This window comes from Barbus barbus (assembly GCF_936440315.1).
Source record: "Barbus barbus genome assembly, chromosome: 39".
Lineage (NCBI taxonomy): Eukaryota > Metazoa > Chordata > Actinopteri > Cypriniformes > Cyprinidae > Barbus > Barbus barbus.
Genome location: NC_136717.1, coordinates 8,986,027 through 8,998,381, shown reverse-complemented (window position 1 = coordinate 8,998,381; position 12,355 = coordinate 8,986,027). Strand labels below are relative to the sequence as shown.

General features: G+C 34.0%; 1 protein-coding gene across 4 annotated transcripts in view; it reads left to right on the top strand.

The window, feature by feature from the left end:
* Positions 1-52: 52 nt before the first annotated feature.
* Positions 53-12,355, top strand: part of LOC306859086 (kinesin-like protein KIF21A) — a 43,252-nt gene continuing 30,949 nt past the window's right edge. For all 4 annotated transcript variants that reach the window (XM_079399908.1, XM_079399907.1, XM_079399906.1 and 1 more), the window contains exon 1: positions 53-338. In XM_079399908.1, coding sequence (XP_079256034.1) covers positions 295-338 — 44 coding nt within the window. In that variant the 5' untranslated portion in view covers positions 53-294. The remainder of the gene's footprint in view (positions 339-12,355) is intronic.

Below are 12,355 nucleotides of genomic sequence, written 5' to 3'. Positions count from 1 at the left end.
GAGGAGGGCGTGGTCTGAGGTGATGAGGGCGTGGCATGGTGATGTCATCCTCAGGAGAGCGTCGCTCTTCACGGCAGATGGTTGTGTGTGTGAGCGCAGTTAGACACGCCGAACACGAGATGTTTTATTTCACATATGCATTATTTTCCTGTCAAAAGAGCACCCGTTTGGACCATTTGAGCATTATAATGGCAGAATAGACGCCGGGAGGGACGCTCTGTTTGTGTCTGCTTCTTAAGCCGGTAAAGAAAAGGAAATTCAGCTATATTTACCTCTTCTGTCCTGACCGGGAACATGTCTTCGGGACAAGATGAGAGCACAGTGCGCGTGGCTGTCAGGTATGATAATATACATGTTTTATATTTCATGTAGTGTATTGAAGAGCCTATAAAGTCTCACTGATGCTTCATATGGGCCTCTTGTTGTGCACCTGCTACAATGTCACACCATCATCCGGGCTTTATGTTCTGCACGAGCTCATTGTGTTTACGTAAACGCAAAGTGTTTAATTAATATAAGATTATGTGCATGCACGTAGCATTATTTTTTACCCTATTTACCTTATTTGTAATCCTAAATCAGGCTGTAGGGCCTTATTGTGTTGATAAACATCTGATGTAGAATTAAAGTGTTAGTTAATTAGTTTTACAGGAATACAGGATTAAATGGGTTATCGATTACATAGATTTTATTTTATTTTTCCATCTGTTCATGTCTGACTTCTATTGATTAAGAGATGGTCAAAACAGTCACTGTATGTGTTATGTTACAGTATGGCTGTAAGGCCTTATTGTGTTTATATTGTACTGTTTAATAAGACTAAGCAAATATAAGACTATGAAGTGTCTTTTTACTTTACTCTTCTGATTATTAAACAGGCCCAGATCATTATATTCATACTTTATTATAGGATTTCGGTTGTCTTTTTTAAAACAATTTATTCTCAACTAGTATGTATTTGTTTCCTTGTTCACTGATTTGAATACATTGCTTAAGATGACATCCACACATCTATTTTATTATTTTAACTTATTTTACTCTCTTTTTGTATGCTGTATTTATGCTTTATGACCTTGTTGTGTTTGTAAACATGGACTCGATGTTTGATATAAAAAAAAAAATTATAATATATAGATTTTTCTATGTTTAATTCTATTGATCATCTGGGCCTAGGTTACTATAACTTAAATTACAGTAAGTCTGTGGGGCCTGTTATGATTATAATTAATATGCATGTTTTATTGATATGTATATCTGAGATTTTATGAATGCATTATTCTACTGAGGTCTCTTGAGCTGAAGTGGGGCTACATCTCAAAATTTCATACTGTAATCAAGCTTTTTAGGTCACATTTTTATTGTCAGTTGAACTTATGTGCTTGAGCAAATATCTATGATTGTATGTTAAAGGGATAGTTCACTCCAAAAATTAGATTCTGTCGTGGACTCATCCATAAATAATATTTCAGAACATTTGTTTCTTCTGTGAAACACAAAAGCAAGAGAATATATTTTCAGTAATGTATGTATATGTATATACTGAAAGTCTAATGTCCTTTAGTTTGGACCCCATTGACTTCTATTGTATGGACAAAAATAGTTGATTTATTATTCAAAATATATTGTTTGTGTTTTACGAGTAGTGTTATTAGCATCATTTATATACTATCATCACATTAAATAATGTTTGACTTAAGTTTTTACTTTTAGTATTGCTATTTAGCTTTAATTTAATTTTATTTCAGTTTTATCTTAGCAATTGTAGTACTTCAACTTAAACCTTTTTTAGTTGCCAATGCAACAGGTTTCATCTTATTCTTATTTCACCTTTATTTTAATTAATAGTTTTAGTGACCAATAACAACACTGGTACCACCAAAGAAAGAAAATCATACAGGTGTGGAACAACATGGTGAGTAAATGATGACAGAATGGGTGAACTATCCCTTTAAGCAGTCTCTGCAGTTAAAGTCTATGTGGGACAAGATCTTGAAAATGATATCATCATCTTCAACGAAGACACATCGTTTTGTGACCAAACTGAAAGGACTCACAGAATGCTTCTTTTTTTTTTTTGTGGTTGGAAAACGCTCCGTTGAAAAACAAAGGCCGTCTATACACTCATGTTACATTGTTCTGATAGGCCTCAGCAGCTCTGGTTACTGGAGCTGACAGACTTTGACCTGTAGCTCAGTTTGCTCAACATTTGGACTTAGGCCTAATGTCATTCACTCCACCTCTCTTTATTCTTCTGTCAGATTTCTATGAAGGCATCGTGTTTGCGTATGAAAGCCTGTCAGAGAGAGAACTTTAAATGTTCTAAAACAGGTGCAGGATCCATTGTGAACACATGGAAATGGTTTTACTTACCACATGGACAATCTGAGAATTGATTTTTTTGGCTTTTATTGATGACAGAGGAAGGAAGTGTATTGTTTACAGAAAATGTGAATGGCACTGTGTTTTAAAATAGTCACAGGTCTGATCTTGAATGTTTTTGCTTGGTAGGCATTTGGACAATCCAGTACAGATCACATGAGTGTGTTAATCTGTCAAACTGAGTTTAAGTAAGCAGGTCAAACTTACAACCATTCTTTTTTGGACATTTACCATGACCACATATCTTGGCTGATGAATTGCAAGCATGTAGACCCGTTGTTTGGGGGCTGTCGAGTTTTCTTTAGATGTCTGCAACATTAAACTGAATTTGTTATTATTTAAATAGCTGCTGTTGCTATAAACATGTCAATATTTTTGCTATCTTTAAGTAACATTCTCCTATCTTAGGACCATATTTACTAAACAGGGCAAATTAGCGTTAGAGCGCAATTCCATAAAAACGCCGATGGTAGTGGAAAATTCTGTGGGTGATTTACTAACAATGCGAACATTAAAGAATGCAGATGCAGCCAGATCATTTCGACAATGACCCGCACAATCTACCAAGAGCAGCGCATATTACAGCCTGCTTTAAGACATTATTTTTTGACCGTTAAATAATGGCGCAAATACCAGTAATTTGACGAGCTCAAATGTTAGTTGCGTGATTCATTGCAACAGCTACAAATGCATATTCAATAAGGTCAGGCGCAAAAATAACTGTGTCCACGCCTTTTCAACGCTAATTCCTCAATGCGCGTCTTTTTTAAATCCTGCCAGTACTATTTTAACGCCAAAATATGGTTTGCGCTGCCACAAGCTGTTAGTAAATCTGACCTTAATTTAGCTAATTTTGTAGAGGCAGTTTAGGTAATGCTATAGTTTAGCTAACATTTAGCCTAGTAGTTTAATTTAGATAATTTAGTAGAAGCAGTTTCAATAACGTCATCATTTAACTTTGGTTTCGGTAATTTTGCTAATATGGTAGAAGCAGCTATAGCTAATGCTATAGTTTAGCAAATGCAAATATTTCAGATAATAGAATAGTTTAGCTAATGCTTATTAGTTTAACTGGAAATAGTTTAGCTAATGTTATAGTTTAGTCAATGTTTAGTAGTTTAGTAGAAGCAGTTTTGCTAATGCATTTTCGATATACTATGGCGCCCCTTGTGGCAAAACTGAGACTGCAACACATACAGCTTCATGAATTACTTGACACGTTTCAGTACACAATGTGTGAAATCGAACAGCCATAATTAGGAGCATGCGTGTGTAGAGTATGTTCAGGCTTTAAAAAATTTGCTTGTGTTGACATAAGCCACATTTCCAGTTTCTTACAGTATATCTCACTCACCGCAAAAACCTAAAGGTTCAGCCTGCAGATATCACAGTATTTGTTCAAGCTTGTACTATATATCTCAGAATTACTTTAAGGAATGTCTTTAGACTGTATCAGTGGCTTTTCTCTCCACTGGGATCAGTGTTTTAGTGGCTGGTTCAGCATCATAAAGACAGTAGCAGTCTTTATGTCCTTTTAAAATAAAGTAACGGTCAAAGGCCCTGAGATTTAAACTTTTAATCTTCAACATTAATGGAAGACAAGCCATCATTCCTCTTTGTTTGTGAGTCCAAAAGTCATGGCAACTGTTTAATTATCATTACGTCAATGACAGTATCTCTTGTTTGTAAAACCACATCTGATGAGGCCCAAAGCCGTGTGTTTTTACTGGCTAGAAATACACGTGATTCGGTAACCTTAGTCATTTTTAGCCTGCGGTTAGTTGTTGATACAGTACCAGTCTCTACCTGTTACACTGTTGCTTTCTAAAACACTTCATTTATCTTTTCTTCAGAAACTCTTGGATTCAATCATGTATTGTTCTCATAATTTGAAATTTAACAGATTTCTGATGCATAGATGCTGCTCATTGGGAACATCTTTAATAACTCACAGCTGGTTTATGTTGAATTTTGGGGTGACAGACATTCAGACATTCAAACTACAACCTAGCAAGGGCAAATGTAAATATATATATAAAAATTGTAGGTATAAAATCCGATTTAAAGCTGTTTTAGCTCTTTGTGTACTTAAGTCAGTGCACTTTCCACTTGACACATTAGTCTTGAGTTTTGTAATTAACATACTAAAATGTGGAACAGATTAGTTTTTTCCTTTATGATGCTGCTTTAGTGCCACTGCCACATTGAAAAATGAGAATAAAGTTTTTATGAAAATAAAGTTGTATTGTTGCATGAATAAAGCCAGAAAAATTAGGAGACTGAAGTAATTTTATATTGTGAAAAAGTACTTAGAAATTAAACAACATATTATGAGAAAAGGCATGATTAACACTATTGGAATAGGATTTCATTTCATACTGGAATTCTACACATTTATTCTACAGTTTATTCTCAAACTATTTAAGCTTATATCTCTTTATAGTACAAGTTTATTCTTAAAACTTCATGACTTTACTCTGAGTTCGTACTCAGTAAAGACCTGTACTGACTTTATTCTCAAACCATTCAAATATTAAACGTGGCACTAAACACTTGTCGTACTTCTTTGAGCTGAAAGCATTTGACAGCATGTTTGTTAGGGCTTACATGTATAGGTTTGAGCAGTTCTCTTGTGGCCTGTAAGATTCCACCACTGGTATATTCAATACCACCGGTCACAGCATTAATATTTTAAGCCTCTGGTCTTAACAACGAGGTGCTTTGTGGAATTACTCTCCGAGTCTGTTGAATTGGTCTGAGGTTTATGTTGTATCTCTGTTTGCTTATGGCATGCATGTAGTTTATTACTTATTTGGCCTCGTTTCTTAGTATTTTAGGTTGAAAGGTAGTGTGGCAAACGTCTGTTATTGAGCAACTGAATCAAAACCTCAGATTAAACCCTTTCCTTTGGTTAAAATTTGACCATAGTCATGAGATACAAAGCAGCCAGTTTGGTTGCCTTTTGCACAAGGTCGTAAGTGGGTCTATAAGCTGTAAAGCGGCTTTTTTGTTCAAATATTAAGAATTTGAAAATGTATCTCATGATGTCTTGTGATAATTCATGATATTTATAATATTAATACTACAGTCAGAAAAAAATCTTAATTATTCAGTTTATGTTTTTGAAAGAAGTCTCTTATGTAGTTTACAAATACAGTAAAAACAGTCATATTGTGAAATATTATGCAATTTATGAAAACATAAAAACTTTTTTTTTATTATTATTTTAATATTTTTTCAAATGTAATTTATTCCTGTGATGACAAAGCTGAATTTTCAGCAGCCATTACTCAGAAAATATTATAATATGCTGATTTGGTCCTCAGTTATTATCAGTGTTATCGGTACCCAGTTATTAATAACTGTTCTTGTTATTGTCAATATTGAAAACAGTTTTGCTGCTTAATATTTTTACCTTTTTTGGTTTAATCTCAAAGTTTTTAGTGGCATGGTTTCAACCAAAACTTTTAGCAGCACAGCATTAATATAATAAGAAATCAGCATATCGTAGTAACGATCACGTGACACAGAATACTGAAGAGTAATAATGCTATATATCACAGGAATAAAATACATTTTTTAAATATATTGTAATAAAAACAAAATTCAGTTAAAATGTAATAATATTTCACACTGTTTTTAACTGTATTTTTGATCAAATAAATACAGGCTTGATGAGCTTAACAGATTTCTTTCAACAATAATAAAAAAAAAATCATAATTATTCCAAAACTTTGACCCATAGTATGTGAAAGATGCATAAAATGAAAATGCACCATGTCTTTAACCGTTGCATCCTTGTGAGTATCCTGACTGGCATAATGTTTCCAGATTTTCTGAAAACAACAATGGGTGGAATGGATTAAATCAAGAGCTCCACCTGCTGTGCAACCCAAATGGATTTTTTTAGGTTTTCTCATGATTATTTATGAGCCAGCTGAGTAGAACCAACCCTAGAAACCATCTGTCATGTGAATTGATGAGTTAACAGACTCACGTGCACACTGGGTTGGGTGGTTGTGTATACAAAGACGATGGCGTTAGTACAGATGCTTTAATGTTTATTTAAGCATGGGAGGCATCTGTGCACATGTTAAATGCCTTGTTGAACAGTGAGACACAACAATTTCCACCACAGCTATTCTGAAAAGCCAAAGATATGTATAGTATATCTTTCTCCTGTCACTTAGTCTCTTATTTGGCTCTTTTTCTATCCTTTTGTTTCCCACATATAATTTATCTAGTTTAAATAGAACTTTTATCTAGGCCTACTTTTACCTATCTTGCGTTAAATAGCTTGTGTTTTGCTTTTGAAATAGCAAATGTGCTGATTATGGACATAGTTTATAAAAAGACATTATTAGAAACTCCATTCTGGGTTTTTCCCCACCACCAATGTAATTGTAAAAACAGATTCATTTTCTAAGAAAAATGTCAAGGCTTAAACTATAAATGGATAAAATCAAGTATTTTAGCATTCAAAAACAGCACACTTTACCTTTAAATATCTTGATCCAAAAGCAACTGATTCTTTCCATGTATAATTGTTGATGTTTTGTGCTGATGAGCTCATGGGAGCAAATGTGGGTGGATGTTTTTGGGTCCTTGTTTTCATTTTTTTGCTCCTGCTTGACCCTTAGGGCGGCAGTCAACCAACATCACAGTCACCTGTGGCCTTCCTGTCCATAACCTTACATGTGTGCAGTGAGACCTGTGAGCAGACATTTAGCCAGAACTGACATTTCCTGTATGTTCAAGTCAAGCCAACCTAATTTGCACTTTCCAGAATGATTGAGCGCAGCTGATGCTGTAAAAATACTCCCCCATTTTCAAAATACACAAGAGACACGCTCATCCTGACAGGATGTTGTAAAGCTTTGTGCAAAATCTGTTACATGCAGAAGATTACCACAGAAAATAATTTTGATTTCATTCAGTAGTTTGTAAAAAGTTATGCAAAGCATTTACATTAGAAGACAGTTAGTGCTGTCAATCGATTAATCGCATCCAAAATCAGTTTTTGCTTACAAAATAGATGTGTGTGTGTTGTGTATATTATGTATATGTGTGTGTGTATATATATATATATATATATATATATATATATATATATATATATATATATATATATATATATATATATATATATATATATATATATATATATATATATATATATATATATATATATATAAATACACACACATGCATGCATATATTTAAGAAAAATGTTATGTTTACATATTAAATATATTTATATGTAATATAAATTATGAATATAAATATACATATAAATACATGTAATATTGTCCAAATATATACTGTATGTGTGTGTATTTATACATACATAACAAATGTGCACAGTACACACACACATTATGTAAACAAAAACTTTTATTTAGGATGCGATTAATCGTTTGACAGCACTAAAGACAATAGGCATAAAACCCTGATTTGTTTGGTTTTATTTTCTAGCGGTGCACATTAAACTTAAAAAAAAAAAAGCAAACAAGCTTGTGTGTGCCTGTTTATTAGGTCATTTAAATTAAATCCTCAGTAAAACAGTACAGAAGTCCTTCAATTCAAAACTAATCTGTGCAAAGCCAACACTTTAATCAGGCTTTTAATCAAGACAATACAACACAGATAAAGTGATAGTTTTGTTGACTGTTCAAGGATGGCAAACGGAAAATGAAATCTCCTATGCACTCGCCGTGGTCACTCATTTACCCAGGAATATTCTGTTCCTGCTTGGCTTGCAGAAACTTAGATGACCTTTCATTGAATTGAACTATCCAGAGTTACAGAAAAAGGCCATTTCCATGACCAGGATGTTTTTTTTTACAGCAGTTCTGTGTAGAGTTCAGTGATCCTGTTTCTTTTCTGAAATATTTGAATAGTCAATGCATATGCATATGCAAAGGTAATCGTGTAGTCTCACGTAGCCAGAATGTTGACTATCAGAAAGTCTGGGCTGCTGTGCAGTTTCATACTCTATCCAAATATGAAAACGCAGACTCACTGTAAATGCTTAGCCAATGCATTGCAAGCCCTTCAAATGTCTATGCCATTAAACTGGTGTTATTATTCAGTTAAGTAGCTATAAACACACAGTCATGTCTGTTAGAGCGCCCTCTGTGGTAAACGGAAAAACAAAACATTCTTTCTTTGCTATATAAATTCTGGGTGCATTGTTAAGTCAACTATTGTTGCAAGTTCTGTTGTTACCAACATTGTGAAGTTGGACAATTTGTTCAACTGGTTCCCGAGACCATAGTTCCAACAAACGTTTACAAACATCATGAATATCTGTCTTTGGAACTACAGCTCTTGACCTTTGGTTGGAAGTGCAGTTTATTTTTAGAGAATATGGTTGGAATGATGATTGTGCAACAGTTACTACAGTTTTGAGAAACTGTCATGACTAGCTAGTTAATTACTCCTATAATGTATTTAACTGGTAGTTAAGCAGTTACATTGTTGAACAGAAAACATATCCTTGGATTAGAAATCTTAACCAGCCAACTACAGTGAGGTAATCTTACTGCAATTTCAGATGAACATACAAATTGTATGAATTGATATGAATTAGCTAACAATTCCCCAAAATGTAAAATAGTTACAAAGTGCCATAAGACTGTGAGGTTCTTTTACTAGTTTTTAATCAAAACCACTTGGTCTACCAGCCTTGTAAACATGACACACATTGTGGGCAAACAGGTTAAAACCTTTGCACCTTGACTTTTAGCTGTCAATTTTAGCTGCCACTTATCATTTTTGTGTGTCATTTTGTGCATCATGTGGATCTGTGGGTGTGCCGTTAATGAGGCTGTTTATCAAAACAATTCAGGTTGGATAGATGAAAGTTATTATCTCAATTATTCTAATAACCACAACTGTCATTAAGTGCCATTATAGTTTTAAAATGTAAGTGTTATAGATATCGCAAATGTGATCTGTTAGCTGATTTACTGTATTACTTATTACTAGTATAATAATGGAATCCAAACCGATCAGTATGTTTATTAGTCAGCCTATCCAGAATCAATGCAAAGGGTTAATCGGTGTTCTTGTGTGTTGACACTATGGAACATATTTTTACTTTTTTACTGTACTATAAACGAACACTGGAACTAAGAAAATCTGTTATTAATTAACTGATTGATCATGAATTTTGATTGCAGTTTTCACACTCCATTTTCGTATCTATCTGAGACAAACCAAGACTTGACTAATTTTGGTTTTAAGTTTAGGAACCAATTCACGATGACGGAGTACAGAGATCTCATATCGAATTATGGTAGCGTCAAAAACAATCAATAAATCAGCTGTTAATGAGACTAGGAAATAAAATGTACTCATAATAGCACTCTAACAGGGTCATGTTTTTCCAGGGCAGGATGCATCAGCACTTACCCATCTGTCTCCATCTGCTTTATTGGATTTTTTTTTATGCTGCCAGTTCTGCTTAGTTTACTGTTTGAAATAGTTTTGAGCTCATCTGAGACATTTTAGAGTTCAAATGATCCCATAGCAGACAAAATGGGTCCTTGTACTTCTGGCTGATAACTAGATAACTGTTGGACCTGTAGAACATGGTCCAATCCACTTAAACTACTGGTCTTTTCCCTGGGAAAGAGGAGGCTGTGGAGATGTCTTTGTCACTGTAATCGCAGTAATGAGGCCTGTGGGTTGAGGTTAACGTGTTCAGTCAGAAGCTGAGCTTCATTTTATGCCTTGTGAACAATGTGTGACCCACCTCATGCATAACATTAGATACTGCTAATGTTCAGCTTTCCTGAGAAAATCCATTGAAAGTCCATTTCGACAAACATAAAGCTTCAAGAAGTTGTCAAATATGTATTATGAAGGAAAGTCATATTTGTTTTGAATTTTGATTAATTATTCTTTTAGTGCTTTCGAGGAAAGAAAATGTATTTGGAAAATCCAAATTTAATTCCTATTGACTGGACCAAATGATCATTTCAGGTGTCACCAGATATTAATTGATCAGTGAGTATGTATTGAGAATAAAGTCCATTGCACACTGAGTCCGAAATTTTTGCATGGTTTTTTCGTATGCCTCATCCTTTCCTATCAAAATGCATGCTACGGATGCAAAAACGCAGAAAATCAAACCTGATCCGAATTTTTTTATGACAGATGAAACTTTCGGAGGCAGTGTGTAAACATGATTGACACAAAGTGTGGTTGTATTTATTTTTTAATGTGCTAAAAATTGGGGTGAAAATTTCGGACCCAGTGTGCAATGACCTTAACAGTTCTAGTACTGCATGATTATGCTTTTAAACAGCAGATTAATTAGACATTTAGACTCATTATTGGCAGTTATCTCTGTTTTTGCTCTTAAAAAACAAGCAGAATCAGTTCTTGCATGTCTCAGAGCAACACAGAATAGTGACGTTTCATTCTTGTATTTTTTAACAAATGTTTTGAGTGACTAATTCAATGACTCACTTACGAAAGGAAGTCACTTCATTCAGTGTTTTTAAACTAATTGGTTCAGTGAATGATTCACTCACTCTTAAAGACACAGTACTGGTAGCAATGTATCTGTTGCATAATAAAATAAAATTAGAAATATAATGCATTTTAAAAAAGTGTGTTTATAGAGGTTGTTTAGTGTTCTTTCACAGACTTTTTATTTAGAGGTGGCATACATTTAATTCAATGTATGTGTCTTCTTAATTACGTTATATTTAACAATAGTATTAAACAATGGTATATATAATAAAGGAAAATACACAAACAACAATTCATTATACTGTATTATATTATATATTATAACGTGAATTCTAGGTGCAAGGTGCAATAGTATGAGCATTCCTTATAAAAATGTCTTGCTTGCATCTGTCCAAATAGAATCTCAAACAATCCCGTTTCAGATAAGCACTGGGTGTTCATTTGAACCTAATTCTCAAATCTGTCAGATGACTCGCTAGAGTATTTTGTGGAAGCTTTTGAAATTGTAAATGTATTTCAGTCTCATAAATGTCTCGCAATATCTTTTACACTATTTATAATTACACACACAGAGGCGTAGTATGGGCTCACATTGACATCATTTGTGGTTAGGGGGTTCTTGGAGTGCATTTGGGTCTACAAGACCAATTTATATATCAAGTCTTTAAAGATTTATAGTGGTCAGAGGTCGTCATTGTAATGTGGCTTATTTTTGAGTTATGCGTTCATGTATCCCCTCTAAGCTGCATAGAATGCGCTGGCACACATGAGTAGTTCTGAAACTGAGGAATAAAGTTAACCCTTGAGTGACTGTATTTAGTATTTTAAAGTGTTTGGAGACACTGGAGATGTCACTGGAAAAGACTGGACACACACAAGAGTGTTTGACTAGCATTACTGTCCTAAAAGTGACATCACAGCTGAAATAGCAAAAAGAAGCTTGCAGCTGGAAAATCATGTTACGTACAGAGGTTAAAAACAGAGTAGCACTGTTTAAATTATTAGGACACTGATTCAGTAACAGTTTGTATGCACAGAATTGTACTTGAAATCTGCATACAGGTGTTTTCACTAACAAACCGTGAACTTTTGTGCAACAAAGGTAAATAAAAAGCAACGGTAAACATCACTGAAGAGCTCTCAGCTTTACTGGAGACTAACATTTCTCTCAGACACTAATGTATTGAATCCTTATGTCTGTAGAATGAGCAATCTTGCCAGGGTGAACTCTTTGTATTGCATATAAAGAACTGTACTAGTTTATCTGAAAACCTTCATTCAGTATTCAACTAAATGTAGTATTCAAAAAAAAGTGTATTATACGGTAGCAAATAGTCTTAGAGATTCTTTATGCATGAACACCATAGTGGACTTTGTATAGAGAACATTACTATTTATGCCATCTGCTAATGTAACGGTAGCAATTTATTTTACAGTCCTGTTCCTAGAGTACATACTATGTACTTACTGTAGTAATTACAATGACTAGGTA